Source organism: Acinonyx jubatus, chromosome D1 (assembly GCF_027475565.1).
Source record: "Acinonyx jubatus isolate Ajub_Pintada_27869175 chromosome D1, VMU_Ajub_asm_v1.0, whole genome shotgun sequence".
In the NCBI taxonomy this organism is placed as follows: domain Eukaryota; kingdom Metazoa; phylum Chordata; class Mammalia; order Carnivora; family Felidae; genus Acinonyx; species Acinonyx jubatus.
Window position 1 is genome coordinate 112,007,508 of NC_069390.1, and position 16,060 is coordinate 112,023,567.

The 16,060-nt window shown below is 45.1% G+C and overlaps 1 protein-coding gene across 1 annotated transcript; it reads left to right on the plus strand.

Moving 5' to 3' along the window:
* Window positions 1–1,111: 1,111 nt before the first annotated feature.
* On the plus strand, window positions 1,112–9,222 carry MMP7 (matrix metallopeptidase 7). The gene is made up of 6 exons (XM_015073925.3): window positions 1,112–1,269; window positions 3,480–3,706; window positions 3,793–3,941; window positions 5,348–5,476; window positions 7,193–7,354; window positions 8,908–9,222. The coding sequence occupies exons 1-6, from the start codon at window positions 1,162–1,164 to the stop codon at window positions 8,934–8,936; spliced, it is 804 nt and encodes a 267-aa protein (XP_014929411.2). The 5' UTR covers window positions 1,112–1,161; the 3' UTR covers window positions 8,937–9,222.
* Window positions 9,223–16,060: the final 6,838 nt, after the last annotated feature.

Genomic DNA, 16,060 nt, shown 5'->3' on the forward strand with positions numbered 1-16,060 from the left:
TAATATATAGGGAATGCTTTGAACTTTAATTCCAAGCAAAGATCACAGAAAACCTCATATCCCCATACTAGCTGATCCAAATCCACACGCAAATATTTATCTTTATAACCACATATTATGCACCCATTACATGCCACACACTGACTAAAGACACCAGGTTCTCAAGTATAGTTGAACTGTGATGACACAGAATTAACGCATCTACATAAAGAGAGTGTATTTAATTTATTTTTTTTTTAAGTAGGCTTCATGCCCAGTGCAGAGCCCAGCATGGGGCTTGAACTCACGACCCTGAGATCAAGACCTGAGTTGAGATCGAGAGTCAGACCCTTAGCCAACTGAGCCACCCAGGTGCCCTGAAAACTTAATTTATTCATCTGGAAAGTTTCCTTTTGCTGACTCACCACACCCAACCTCCAGATGATTTGGGGGATGTTTGAAGAATTAAATTTTTCAGCTCCAGCATATCTGAGGGGTTTTCCATGATGTATTCTAGTCAAAAGCCATGGGGCTCTCCTAAGAAATGTCGACTATAATGACAAAATGAGCTGATGGGTGGTGTGATAGAAACAGCTCTGGGCTGGCCGTCAGGACCACTAGCAAGTAACCCTGTGACCTTGGGGAAGTGAGTTAATCTGTCATTTTTGGCTTCCATTTCATCTTTGATAAAAATAAAGAAGTTGGACTCCAACCTTGACTTTGGTGTTTATTAAAGAACGTTTGCTTAATAATTAGTTGATTAGTTGTATGTTTTTTGGTAATTTTCCTTGCATTTCACATTCTTAAAAAATTCTTTTAAGATGCATCCTGCTACGGTAAGTCCTAAATGATGCTCCCCAACATTTTAAGTTGAAAAGACGAGTCTAAGTAGCAATTTCATTTTGGCAAATAAAGTATGTTTTCTCATGGTTAAATTTATACACCAAAGGCGGCGGGGGGGGGGGGGGGGGGTTCCTTTGAAAAAAGGCAAATACATTGTGGGCTTCCTGCCAATAAGGACATAAAACTTCCCTGTTGCCATTAATGAAAACTCACACACGCTTCCAAAGTTCTGTAGACACCGAAAAGAAAGAAAACACTCAAATGAGTCACCGGTTTCCACATGCAGGGCTGACAACTATATAAATCTCTGCGGCGGCCGGCAGAGAATGCGGAGCGACCATGCGGCTGGCGGTGCTGTGTGTCCTGTGTCTGCTGCCCCAAAGCCCAGCCCTGCCGCTCCCCCGGGAGGCGGGCGGCCACAGTGAGTCACAGTGGAAGCAGGCTCAGGTATGTCCCTGCCGCTCGGAAGCGCGTTTTTCAGTTGGGGTAGTTTTTCTGATTATGTACAAAATATGGGTTTCAATCAGGGAGTGCTGCCCAAACTGGGCTCCCGCCCCCGCCCCTCCTCCCTCACCACACAGAGGACATGAGAAGGTTAGTGCCCTTCTGTCAGCTCTGGTATTCCCCGTGCAAACCAGGGACAGCGGTGCAGTCGACCCACGGGGGTGCCCCCTCAACAAATTGAAGTTGTTGATATTACTTCTTGTGGCTGGAGATTCTTTCCATAGAGAGCTGAGTGTCACTCTTAAGGACTCCTGGTGGTGGCTTGAAATCAGAAAACAAGGGTAGAGTTGGCAGCTGTCCGCTTACAAGCCGACAGGGACGGCGGGCGGGCACGCACTGGTGACTTCGCCCAAGGGGGACACAGATACTCGGCTCATGGGATTGTTGTAGTGAAGAAGTGAGTGATAACAATGCCAACTATCGTGCAGGCCATTTCTGATCATACGGGCTGCACTGTGCTGTGTGTCAAGGAACCTGCAGCTCTATCCCAGGACACGGACGGAAAGTCACGCGGATTCCCGTACTTGGTCATGGTAGCGACAGGAGTCAAGGGCAAGTCTTGCTGGTTCAAAAACCATGGTCTTTCCAATATACTACTTCACAAGCAAACTAATAAGTATAAGTAGTTAATTTTCGGTATTGTTTCCTCCCGAGTACTGTTCATAAACTTAAGCATAAGAAAAGTCTACTTGTGTCTCACGTTAACTCTGACTTTGAGAAACTCCCCGTACCGTGCAAAAATCCTAACATTTGACTGTTTTTTACCTGCAAAGCAGCGATTTCACAAGGTTAATATTACTGGTTCCCCCGAAGCAGTATATTTGCAAGAACACTGAGCCCCTGTACTTATGCGCCGGTTGCCAATAAACCAGAGAAAGCAGGAAAATTCCTATCAAGGATGCAAAAAGATTTCTTCCAAAAGAGTGTCTTTCTAAGGCCTGTAGTTCAGGGAGGGATAAAAGGACTTCTTTGCAGAGCACCTGGGGGGCTTAGTCAGTTAAGTGTCCGACTTCGGCTCAGGTTATGATCTCAGGGTTCATGGGTTCGAGCCCCATGTCGGGCTGTCTGCTGTCAGCACGGAGCCCGCTTCAGATCCTCTGTCCCCCGCCCCTCCCCTGCTCACTCCCTCTCTCTCTCTCTCTCCCCATCAAAATAAATAAATACACTTTAAAAAAAGAAAAAGAAAAAAGAAAACAAAATGTGCCTCCTTTGGTTCCTCACGGGGTGACCCTGTGCTGATTTCCTTCTCTGAGCCATGACTCATCATGACAAAGCCGTCCCTACTTCCCGGGGTGGCTCGAGTTTAAATGTATGTGAGGACCCTGGTCTTGTCCCTGCCAGTGACAGGTGCACAGTACAAGCTCTCATGAAGCCGCTGGCGCTATTGCATTCACTGTTTACTTTTTCCTACTCAGGCTGCTGGACTGCCATGCTCCTATCCAGACACTCGGGTCCCTTAAGAAAGTGCCAAGGCCCCAACTGTACATGGAATACACCTGGCAGACCTGCCCTGTCCTGCAGCCTCGAGGTGTGGGCTCTGCTGGAGCTTTAGCAATGAAAAGAACCCAGCACAGGCAGTGAGGGGACAGGGCCAGTCCGGTACTAATGTAATAGGTGACCCCGAGCACATCATTCAGCTGTTAGGAGCTTTGTTATCTTCCCCCAGAGAATATGCACGTTCAACAAAATACTTTCACAATATCCTTCCCAGGACTAAAACTTAAAGACCCTTTAACCTCCGCGAGGGCCAGACCTGTCGAGAATCTCAGGCGTGGCTGCTGACTTCGGACCTCTCCACAGCGTCTCTGCTGTGCCCCGCGGGGACACACGGGGTGCTCTTCCTGATGGGCCAGTACAAGCCAGCCTGTGGTTTCTGAAGGGTACAGTGGGTCTCCCCTCAAAACATCTAATGGGGTAAAAGGAAAATGGACGGACTCTTTTGCTCACGAAATGGAATGACTATGTGTCATTATCGATATTAAATTTTTATCTCATTAATGCACATTTATTTCATTTAATGACCGTGTAAGGACTCTGTCTTCAAACCACTGTTGGAGTCCACAGGAGCCAGAGGCAAAGATGATGGATAGACCTCGGAGACATAAGAAAAAGACAGTAAATACGATAAGAGAACAATTTCTTCTTTCCGACAGGAGTATCTCAAGAGATTTTACCCATCTGATGCCAGATCGAGGGATGCCGACAGCTTCGGAGCCCAGCTCAAGGAAATGCAGAAGTTCTTCCGCCTGCCCGTGACTGGAATGCTGGACTCCCGCGTGATAGTGGTAATGCAACAGCCCAGATGCGGACTTCCGGACACCGGAGAAGACTTGCCATCCAGAAACAGGCCAAAGTGGACTTCCAGAGTGGTCACCTACAGGTTAGTTTTCCTTCGGTTCATTCGGGCAGAGACCAGTAAAACCCTCTTCCTAGGAGGTCAAACGTTGTCTTCTTTTTTGCTACCAGGATCATATCATACACTCGAGACTTACCACGTGTCACAGTGGATCATTTAGTGGCAAAGGCCTTGAATATGTGGAGCAAAGAGATCCCACTATCCTTCAGGAGAGTTCTGCTGGGAACTGCCGATATCGTGATTGGCTTTGCAAGAGGAGGTAAGGAGGGTTCCCGCAGGCTACTCCTGGGTGCTGTTTTGCTTGTTATTTATAGCAGCACCTTCCTCTTTTCAGGATTTAACATCTTTTATATACATACGATCTTTCAATATGATATATGTATGACATATATAATAGATAATGATCTATATATAGACATATATAATGATGTATATATGTCACTATACTTTTTCTAGTTTGTTAATGTAGAGCCACTATTTTTTAATAAGTTTAATAAGTTTATTTTGAGAGAGAGAATGAGTGGGGGAGGGGGGGACAGAGAGAGAAGGAGAGAGAATCCCAAGCAGGCTCAGAACTGTCAGCACAGAGCCCCACACAGAGCTCAATCCCATGAACCCTGAGATCGTGACCTGAGATGAAATCACGAGTTGGACGCTTAACAGATTAAACCACCCGGGTGCCTCCAGAGCCACCAGAGGGGTGCCAAAGCATCGCCCATGAGCTGAACCTGGCCTGCCATCCATTTTTGTAAATACATTTTTATCCTTTTTTCTCTGTTGGGCAGTTCCAGGATTTTATAAATAAATATTTATTAGAACACAGTGACGGTCAGGGCACCTGGGTGGCTCAGCTGGTTAAGCGTCTGGCTTGCTCAGGTCATGATCTCACAGTTCACAGGTTCAAACCCCACATGGGGCTCTGTGCTGACAGCTCAGAGCCTGGAGCCTGCTTCAGATTCTGTGTCTCCCTCTCTCTCTGCCCCTCCCCACTTGCAAGCTCTCTCTCTCTCTCTCTCTCTCTCAAAAATATACAAAAACGGCTGTTAATGGCTACTGTTTTATGATGCCAATTTAGAGAAAAATACTGTTCTTTCCAGTCTGTCCTAATGTTGAACTGCCCGGGAGCTGTGACTGTAGCTGAAATTTGAATTCCGGCACAGTACTGACAACGTCAAAGAGAACACTGCAGAAAGAAATCATTGCTCATGGTGCTCCCGGGCTTTCAGGAAATGGATAAACTGGATACAGCCTTATACCAATTCAAAAACAAACATCCCTACATCACAAATAAAAGCACTGGCAAAATTCATTTTGACACTTGGTGCACGGTTCTCTTAGAGACCATCTGTTCTGCCCACAGAGAACTAGCTAGGCTTTCAAGGAAAAGGTACTAAATGGTACACACATAAGTTCCCAAACGTAATACCCCACCCATTCTCCATTCTGCCCAGGACCAAATGTGACACCCACATGCCAAGCTTTCAGTCTCGGATGGTTATCGGGGCTGAGCAGTGGTTTTCTGAAACAGAATGTTCCTGAGACCCATAAACACGCACACCGCCCTGCTGGTAACCCCACGTGGACTTTGTGGATGGGGCCGAGCTTCATAGCTGCTGTCACTGTATCAACCACAGTCACTAAAGGCAACCGCCCTCTTTGTTTCAGCTCACGGGGACTTCTACCCATTTGACGGACCAGGAGGCACACTGGCCCATGCCTACGAACCTGGGCCGGGCCTGGGAGGAGACGCCCACTTCGATGAGGACGAGCGCTGGGCCGACGGCAGGGGTCTAGGTCAGCAACTCATCACTCTTCCCCTGCACGTACTTGCAAACGTCTGAACTTGATCACCGCTCTAAGCAGTAATAAGTATTGACCCATCGTTAGCTGCCGATGACTGTACCCTGTGCTCTAAATGCATTATTTCATTTCACGTGCTTATAATGCTGTGTGGATGGGAGCTGGAAGGGAGTGCAAACCACACCTGGTTCACCCTGCTGGGCCTCTACCAGCCACTCCCTGTGTGTCTCTAGCCAAGTTATTTGATTTCTCTGAGTCTCAGTTTCCACCTATGAAATGGTACTATAAATAATTCCCACCTCATGGGATTGTTGTTGAAATTAAATGAGATAATGTTTATACAGCGCTTAGCATAGTGTTTGGGATACCTTAATAATTTGATAAATTAGAGTTCTTTATATTTCCCAAAAGTAAGGTGTTTTTCAGGGGTTTTTTTTATTTATTTATTTTGAGAGACAGAGAGAGAGACAGAGACAGAGAATCCAAAGCAGGTTCTGTGCAGTCAGTGCAGAGCCTGATGCAGAGGCTCAAACTCATGAACCATGAGATCATGACCTGAGCCGAAGTCAAGAGTCTGATGCTTAACTGACTTGAGTCACCCAGGCGCCCCACGAAAAGAAAGCATTTAAAAGGACTCTGAGTCTCTCTCTCTTTTTTTCAGTTTTATTTATTTATTTTGAGAGAAAGAGAAGGAGAGAGAGAGAATCTGTAGCAGGCTCCGTGCTGTCGGCACAAAGCCCTACGTGGGGCTTGATCCCACGAACCATGAGCCCATGACCTGAGCTAAAATCAAGAGATATACACTCAGCTGCCTGAGCCTCCCAGGCACTGCAGTAAGTTTGTTTTCCTGGAGGAGAAAGGGAAGCAGAGACTATGATACTTGGGAGTTGTAGACCATTCGAAGATCATTCACCGTCCAAGAGGAGCCCACGCCATGGCCCAGCCCGTCATGGGAGACCACAGACCCCCCAGGACACTAATGGAGAAAATCTCTGGGGTAAATAATATGAAGTGGAGATGATTCCATAAGTAAATATGTTACACGAAATCGCACGGCTGCCAAGCGTCCTGGAGAGGGAGGTCGGGCCTGTGCGAAGGGAGGTCACAGCATGGAGGTGCCTGATGCGGGGACACTGGCCGCTGCGTCCCCTTTGCAAACGACCCGCGGCCGCCCCTCTGTGAATGTGAGGAAGGAAGGACAGACGGGAGGACAAGGAAGTCAATGGAACACAGCTGATGCCGCCTGGATATGCTGCCCTTAGTGTGGGCGTCCCCATAGCAGCCTCCCTCTCCTGACACTCCGCACCCCCGTCTGTGAGCAACTAGCCCCTGTCCCCAGGTACCGGGGGGTTCACACCCGTGACAGCCCCACACAGCAGAAGCAATTGCCTCTGAGCAGCAGGGGAGGAACTGACATGTCTGTCCATCTGTCCGCGTCTCCGGGGGGCTCAAGCCCGCATCCACATGCCTCTGCGTTCCCTCCAGAAAACTGCCAAGTGACCTAGGGTGGGGGGCCACAGGGACAGAACAACTGTCATTTCTCCAATGGCAGCAAGGGGGTGACACTGAAGCTCCTGTGACTGTCCTTCTCAGCCATCCCCGCCTGCGAGTCCTCCCCAGATGGTGTTTTCTGTTTTCTGTTACGAATCTTTTATGTCTCTATATACATGGCTGCTTCTGTCATTAACATGTGCCGCTCTTCTGTCGTAGGAATTAACTTCCTGGCTGTTGCAACCCATGAACTTGGCCATTCTCTGGGCCTGAGACATTCGTCTGATCCCGACTCTGTCATGTACCCCACCTACGGAGCCAGGGACTCTGAGAATTTCAAGCTCTCGCCGGGCGATATCAGAGAAATCCAGGAATTGTATGGTAATATTTATGATCTCCCATAAGGGGGCTTTCACATTGTCTGCTCAGGGAGGACTTGAACAGGAAACCCTGGGACACAGAAAAACACCCTGCACCTCACATCTCAAGCCTACTGAGGAAAGAAATTGGAGAACTTAGACACTCCGAGGGTAACCAGGCTATTTCATACGATGAGATCATTGATTTCAAGTTTTCAGTAACATGGTATCGTTTAGTAAAATCCTGAAAATGACACTACTAAGGTGTTTTCCCCCCCAAGCTGCCACTCGCTGTTCTTTCTAGCTCAGTTCAGATACTTTCATAGAGTGTCCCCCTGAGGGGACACCCTGAGGAATAGAGCATCTTCCTCCCTAGCTGCCTAAGGGTCTGAAAGATCAGAGAAGCCATAAAAATGCTTCCATCAGATGGGGTGATGTCCTCAGGAGAAAATTACCCCTAGAATAAATTGCATTTAAGCTCTCAGTGGCACCTACAATGTACTATCAATCGGCATTTCCTAAACTGTGTTCCCAGAGCACTGAGTAGTCCTACAAGACAATTCCCTATGGAAAAACCAGTTCAGGAAACACAACCTACTGTATTTCAGGTGCACAGGATATTCAGGAGTCCCTCCCGTGCTTGTTAAACTCAGCACTTCCTAAGGGAGAATCCTTTTAACGCAATGCTCGAGTGAGCCCTCACAGAACAGTGCTGCAGAGAGCACATTTTGGAAAATACCATGTAACTGTACCTTAAAGTTCTGGCTCACATTGCTGCTGCTGTCAGAAAAATTCATAAACCACTGACAACTGTCGATAAAGTTATCACCAACAAAACAGAAAATGGTGCCTCCCCTTATACACCTGTGAGATTCATGGAGCACTCAATGGCATGGGTTATTGTGTTAGAACCTTAAGAAAAGTAGAAAGGGAACAAAAAAGGGACAGATTAAATTTCAGAAGAAGACAGACCAAGGCATTAAATTCTTACATGTTAGACACTGAGGTGTCCCTGAGTCAAAATTGGAAAGAGGTCACTTTTGGACAAATGAAAGCAAGACTTAATTATACAGGTTTTAAATGGAGTGAGTTCATTAATCCAAGAAGTCATACGCACAGAAAATATAAACTCAAAAGAATATGATTAACCTCATGGATGTGAAATTCTCGATGTTCTTTTCAGAATAATAAAAATAAATCTAGCATTTAGCATACCCAGCATTTCACGAGCATTAGTTCATTTGAGGCAACAATCCGATGAGCGGCTGGGGTCCTCCTCGTGCACTTGATCTAGCACTGAGAGAGATTAAGTGGAATCATATCCAAGACCACACGGTGGTGACACCAGCAGAGACAGGGAGGGGACACATCGGCCCCCAAGGCCTGCCCCTCAGCCCAGCACCACCTTCTTAGCCTTCTGAGATTGTTCTTCAGAACCTTTGTTGCAGACACAGAAAACCAGCCACATGAATGATACGCTGTACTTTCTGCAACACATCTTCTGTTCTTAGGGTCCTAGGATGGGTTTTATGTGTTTTATACCAGGTGAGATGTTCCTATTTTCTCTCTGAACAGGAAAGAGAAGTAAATCAAGAAAGAAGTAGGAACTTCGGGGAGAGCACACGTTCATTCATGGGATTCCTTGTAGCTCTTCTCCAACCAGAACTAATGCACACAGTCCTTGAATGTCTCTGAGCACTGACTTGGCTCTTGCCTGTATCGTGGTTGGTTTTCACGTGTCTCTCTCTCTCCCTCTCTCTCCTTCTGGGGATAAGCCCCCTTGTGGCCTGAGTGTCTCATTCATTGATGACTTTCCTCGAGCAACTTGCACTTGGTAGATATTAATAAATGTTAAATACACAGATAAAGTTTGTATTCCATGGTAAAAGATTTCTCCCAGGAAGTACTCTGTATAGCGAGATCAAAGACTGAAACAAGCAAACAGACCAACAGGAATCCCACCACATCATTCTGGGTCTTCAGCTGCACTCACCCCATCACTGTGTGGGCAAGGAGGGAGGTCCAGCCCCTCTCATTCGCTCGTGTGGCCCCGAAGGCGCACTAAGTTTCCCTTATTGTCTTGGCCTACTCTCACTCTGAGTCTTCTGGTGAGCCCAGGTCTTCCCGCAAAATGTGTGAATTCCCAAGGATTTCCACTCGCATAGTCACTTGTGGCTGAATTCCTACCCCCAACCCAATTTCTCTGCATCTCTCCTGATACAACTGCTCCTCAGGGCCCACCCGACATCAGTCCCATCCTCTTCTCTTAACCTGACTCCCAGCAGCACCTCCGTGAGTCTCCAGAGATGCTGAAGATGCATCAACAGTGGGGTTCACTCCCCACCAGGACCGCGACATCAAACACACCCAACATTGGACATGATCCCCCTCCCTCAATCCTTCACCTGCTCCAGCATCAGTAGCTTCTCACCGGCCGCCCACCTCTCCAGACCCCAACTTCTTATCCTCAGGTCTATACCCCGTTCCTTCCGACTTCTCCCAGAAACTCATTTTCCCAATGTCCACACAGCCCACTCTGCAGCACAGAGACCGCGAAACAGTCTCACGCAGAAATGTGTTTCTGTGGGAGAAGCACTCTCCGAGAAGAAAGGATCAGTAAACTTGGTAATAGGGCAATGGAAATGATCAAATCTGAGGAAGAAAAGGAAAAAGGGTCAAAGAAAAGTGAGAGTAGCTTAACATACCCATGGGGCACCATCGAGTCCCCACGATGGGGTTGCTGATAACGGGGTTGCTCTCTGCATGTGAGAGAAGGGGGGTGGTCTCTGGAAAATGGCCATACCTTCCACTTGATTTTGGTGTGAATTTAAAACTGTCCTAAAAAATAAAGTCTTCAGTTTAGAAAAACAATTATAGATTAAAATTTAATCTTATAGATTAAAAATTAAATTACAATCTGGATTTTTTTTTTAAATCAACAAAATTCACAAACTTTTACCTGGATAGACTGAGGAAAAAAAGAGAGAAGGCTCAAATTACCAAACATCGGCTATGAACGTGGGGACATTGCTACTGATTTTACAGAAATAAAATTTAAAAATAAGAGAACACTGTAAGCAATTAGATGCCAAGAAATTGGATAACGTAGACTAAATGGACAAATTCTTAGAAACACAAAACCTACCAAGATTAAATCATGAAGAAATGGAAAACCTAAATAGACCTATAATTAGTAAGGAGATTAAATCAGTAATCAAAAGTCTCCTGACAAAGGAAAGCCCAGGACTCAAATCGATCAGTGTCATACACCACATTAACAGAACAAGGGGGAAAGCCCATAATCGTCTCAATTGATGTGGACAGGCATTTGACAAAACTCAAACCCTTTTATCTTAAAAACACTCAACACACTAGGAATCGAAGGAAGCGCCTACAACATGATAAAAATATGAAAAACCCACAATAAACATCATACTCGGCGGTGAAAGACTTAAGTCTTTCCCCCTAAGATCAGGAATGTGACAGGGATGTCTTCTTTTGCTGCTGCTACCCAACATTGCCCCGGAAGTCCTAAGCACAGCAGGTAGACAACAGAAAGAAATAGAAGACATCCAGAATGAAAAGAAAGAAGTAAAACTATCTCTGTTCACAGATGATAAGATCTTACACGTAAAAAACCCTAAAGATTACACGTGTGCACGTGCACACACACACACTCGATAATTAATAATAATGAACTAATAAATCCAGCAAGGTAGCAGGATACAAAGTCAACAAGCAAAAGTCGGTTGCATTTCTGCACATGAACAATAAGCAACCTGAAAAGGAAATTAAGGCAACAATTCCGCTAACAATTCGATCAAAAAGAAAAACATACTTGGGAATTAACAAAGGAGGCGAAAGACTTGTACAATAAAAACCATAAAACATTTCTGAAAGACATCAAAGAAGACAAATTAGTGGGGAGATCCCATGTTCATGGACTGGAGGACTTAAGATTGTCCACCCAAAGTGATCTACAGATTTAATGCAGAAAGAGGAAAGCTTATGCTAAAATTCATATGGAATTTCAAGGGACCCTGAATAGCCAAAACAATCCTGAGAAAGAAGAACACAGCTGGAAAGTTCACACTTCCTGATTTCAAAATCACTACAAAACTACAGTAATCAAAACCGGATGCTACTGGCATAAGGAGAGACATAGAGACTAGTGGAATAGAAGAGAGAGTCCAGAATGAGCCCTCCCATACATAGTCAAAGGATTATGACTACATAATCCTTCCTGTGACTACACCGAAAACATACTTTGATCAGTAGTCTCAGCCATTCAACAAACATTCACTGAATCAGGAACTTAGGGATGAAGAAGCCTACAAAGGTGAAAAACACACACACATACCGTCCAGAATCTCCACGTCTGGTGAACACAGCAGACATTCAGGAAATTATTATAACATGCCATGTTAATTGCCATCATAAAGGGCTGTGTGATGTGTAATGTGTTTCTGAGCTACATCTACAAACTCTAGCGTACCACAACTCACATGCAAGTCCAAAACTCCAGTGTGACTGTAAAATAGTCTGGACAAGTAGGACGTCTCTAACAGGCTTGGGAGTCCCCAGCAGCCCGGTCAAGACTGTCTCACAACGATGATGTAACCAAGACTTCACAGACTCCAGACCCGCATCCTAGTCTGAAGACTCCCCACCTCCTCCACCCCCACCACTCTGCTGTGTCCCCTTTATCCCTCCTAGATGCGGGAAGGATACCCAGCGATAAATCTTGCATGTCTAATGTTGTCCTGGCATCTGCTCTTTGGAGGACCTCAACTAACACAAGGGGTATCTCAGTAACCTATCACTGCACTAAAACACTACCCTAAACAGTCACTTTATTACATTTCATGATCTTGTGGATCAGGAATTTGGGTGAGTCTCCACAGGGTAATTCTTTGGTTTCATGGGGCAGATGGGCTGTTTGTGAGGGTCCGAGATGGCTTCACTCACACGTCTGCCACCTTGTTGCAGGTGGCTGGAGATCAGGGCTCAGCAGAGATGGTCAGCCCTATTGCATACACATGGTCTCTCCACCATGAGATGGGAAGGTGATAGGACTTCACACACTGTGGTTCAGGGCTCGAAGGGCAGGTGTTCCCACAAGCAAGGAGCTGGATAGCCTCGGAAGTCACAGGTGCTGGAGTCCGCTGGTCAAAGCAACCACAAGCCTGCCCAGGGTAAAGATAGGGGACATGCATGCCACCTTGATACACCAAGCGCCAAAAAAAATTGAGGTTATGCTTTAAAACTGCCACATGGGGTCATCCTTCCTCTTATGAAACCATCTACCACTCACACTGGAGATTTCTTCATTCTAACTCAAGTGCGCTTGCTGCAATTAAATGTTGTAAGGATCGGCAAAGGTAAGTCCTAGTTTGTACCCTTTTTGCCACCACAGCCCAGTCATCAATGCCCCAACCAACAAACACCTCTCTTTCAGTGTTGGTGCTTTACTGTTCTGGAGACAGATGAATCTATAGACTGTGGTGACCATGGCTGTGTCTTTGGGGACAGATGTTATATTTTCTTCAGGTATGGAAGGCTGTCGTGCAACATGACCCTGGACACTTATTCACTGATCTTTCTACGTGTGTGAAAGAGTAACTCTGAATACCAGCACGCGGGAAGAGGACAGTGAACCGCACTTTGGCCCGAGCTCCAGCTAAGGGACAGCTGTGATCTGTGGCAATGTCAGTGGGTGAGGAGAAACACGGTGTCATGATTACCAAAGGGTGATAGGTACAAGTTGAGGGAACAGCACAGGGTTTTATCCCTGCTGTCTTTTGCTGAGGCATTTTCCTGAGGATTCTAGACTTTGGAACCCAGGACCAGAGACTGTCCCTGATTACAAAGTAATGGTGGACTTGCTGTCTCTGACTTGGATGATGATGACTGTTGAGTTTGTTCTGTATGCAGGTGTATGGGTTACACATTCGCCTGGAAGAGACCTTGAGAACAACCTCAGCTTATTCAGTTGCATTTGACAGGCTTCTTTCTCTTGCCTCTCAGATTAGCAAACTTGCCTAGCCCCGAATAAAAACAAGCAACTCTATAGAAAAGTTGAGAACCTTACATAATGGGTTGAAGTTCTGTTTGAACTTAACACTTACTCTACTTCCTCAGTTTACCTGTAACTAGATCACACACAGGGAAGAATCCACCTCAAAGTACCTAGACCACAACTTCTTAACCTATGGAATCATTCTAGTACAGACACCATGCTCAATCTAATACTTCTTTAAGCTTCTGTGACATTGGTAGGAACAGTGGAGTTCTGGGCAGAAAAGACAGTGTCTATGTCTGAACTGTTCAGAATTAGAAACTTAGTGATTAGCATTATCACTGGCATAGAAGTCATCTAATAAATATTTGTCGAATGGTTGAATGCATTAATGAATATTAATTTGAGTTAACTTGCTCAATTAAAATTTTCATTTTAGATATCTTTCAGGAGATGATGATATAAATTGAGAATGATAGGCAGAATACAGAGTACTTTAAATTTGAAATAGCTAAATGGTTTCCATTCAGCTTAAGTATTAATACTTAGAAAGATATTCATTATAATTTACTAGGATAAATTTCCTTTGAATGCCATTTCTTACATATCCAGATCAGACAAATATAGCCTTTTTAGCTAAACCCTATTATTCTGATTATCTAAATAACTGTCACATCGCCAACAAAGACTAAAGGGTATCGTGTTAATTACTTTCAGACAGGGAATTTATCTGTTTTGTTCAGTATCTAAAAGAGCATATGACATAGAGTAGGCACCCATTTAACATTTGTTGAAAGAAGAAATTAATTAACTGATATATAAATGAGTGGTCTGGAAAAGCATTGAATAGAAATAGACTTTTTCCTGAATGATACCCCTTTTCCTGGGCTCACTGGCAAAATTGCCACCATGTGAAAGCTTGGAATAATGATTTGGGATATTCCATATTCCAAGCACTCTGGTGCTTAATAGTTGCTTAATTTTCCTCTTGGTTGTCCATGGCTATCTAGCAAATAAACCCCAAACCTAATGTCTTGAAACTACTACAACCATTTATTCTCACTCATAAATCTGTGGATGGACTCGATGGTCCTGGGGGCCTTGATCAGGGTCTCCTCAGGAAGTGGCTGGGCTCAAATGTCCAAGATGCTTCATTCACAGGTCTGGTGCCTTGGCACAGATGGCTGGAGGGATGGTACCTCTTTCTCTCTCCAAATGGCCTCTTTACACCGTGGCCAGATGCCCAAACCTACGGATTCCAAGAAGCAGGGTGCAGAAGCATCACTTCTGCCCTGTCGCATCATGCCAGGCAGCCCGGATTCAATGTGAGGCAAAACAAAGTCCACTTCTCAACAGGAGGGCATGACAAAGACTGTGTAACCATCTCTGTCCACCTTACCTGCTTAGGTTCCAGGAATCACAGCAACCCTGAAATGAGGGTAGTATTTCACCCATTTCATAGAAGAGGGAACCCTCACAGCTTCTCTGTGATGACACTTGGGGTTGAAGCCATGGCTGTGTGTTTCCAGTCTTTGTTATTGCCTCTCCAGTAAGATAACGGTAAGGATCTACTTTCTGTCTTGCTTGTCCCTTTCTTGGGCCTGAAAGCCATATTATTTATAGAATTATCAGAGCCTTGGATTGCTTTTGGTTCCAAATACTGTCCCTTCAGGGTTGGCCATCATTGTTGTCCACACAAAAAGCACCCATTCCTTATGCAGCCTGGCCTTCCTTTCTTTCCACAGCCCAGTGAATGGTTTACCTCCTGTGTTCTGGTCTTTGAATAAGGCTGTGCTCACCTGAGTTAACCCCACGGATTTCAGCTCAAGGTTAACTTGCCCTAATAAAACAACCACTTTCTCTGCTGATGTGTCCGCTGAGAATGCAAAATAGTTTAATAGTGGCCTAGCAATCATAATCCTCCTGTACCCCGAAGTCCTGAAGATATTTCATATTTTCTTCTAGCAATTTTATTCTACTGTATTTAGCTTATTTTTATTTATGTACATGTGTATGTATGTATGTACGTACTTATTTATTTTATTTTATTTTATTTTATTTTATTTTGAGAGAGAGGGAGCATGAACCAGAGAGGGGCAAAGAGGGAGAAAGAACCCCAAGCAGGCTCTGTGCTGTCAGTGCTGAGGCTGACACAGGGTTCGGTCCCACAAACTGTGAGATCATGACCTGAGCTAAAATCAAGAGTCAGACACAACCGACTGAGCCACCCAGGCGCCCTGCTTTGTACCTACATTTTGAGCTTATTTTTATATTTTTCCTGAAGTAGGGACCCAATTTATCTTTTTCCATATAGTGAACCAATTTTTCCTACAAAATGTTTAAGTAACCCAAACTCTCATAGGCTTGTTTCTGGGTTCTGTTCTGTTCCGTGAGCTGTTTGTATGTTTCCATACTGTTACCGCATTATTTTTCCTATGGCTGGGTGATGTGTCTGACTGGTTAGTAGGGTGAGTCTGTCTCCTCTTTTCTTTTTCAGGACTTTTTTATTTTTTTAATTTATTTTTATTTAAAAAAATTTTTTAACAATGTATTCATTTTTGAGAGACAGAGCACAAGTGGGAGAGGGCAGAGAGAGAAGGAGACACGGAATCCAAAGCAGGCTCCAGGCTCTGACCTGTCAGCACAGAGCCCAACATGGGGTTCGAACCCATGAACCGCAAGATCATGACCTGAGTTGAAGTTGGATGC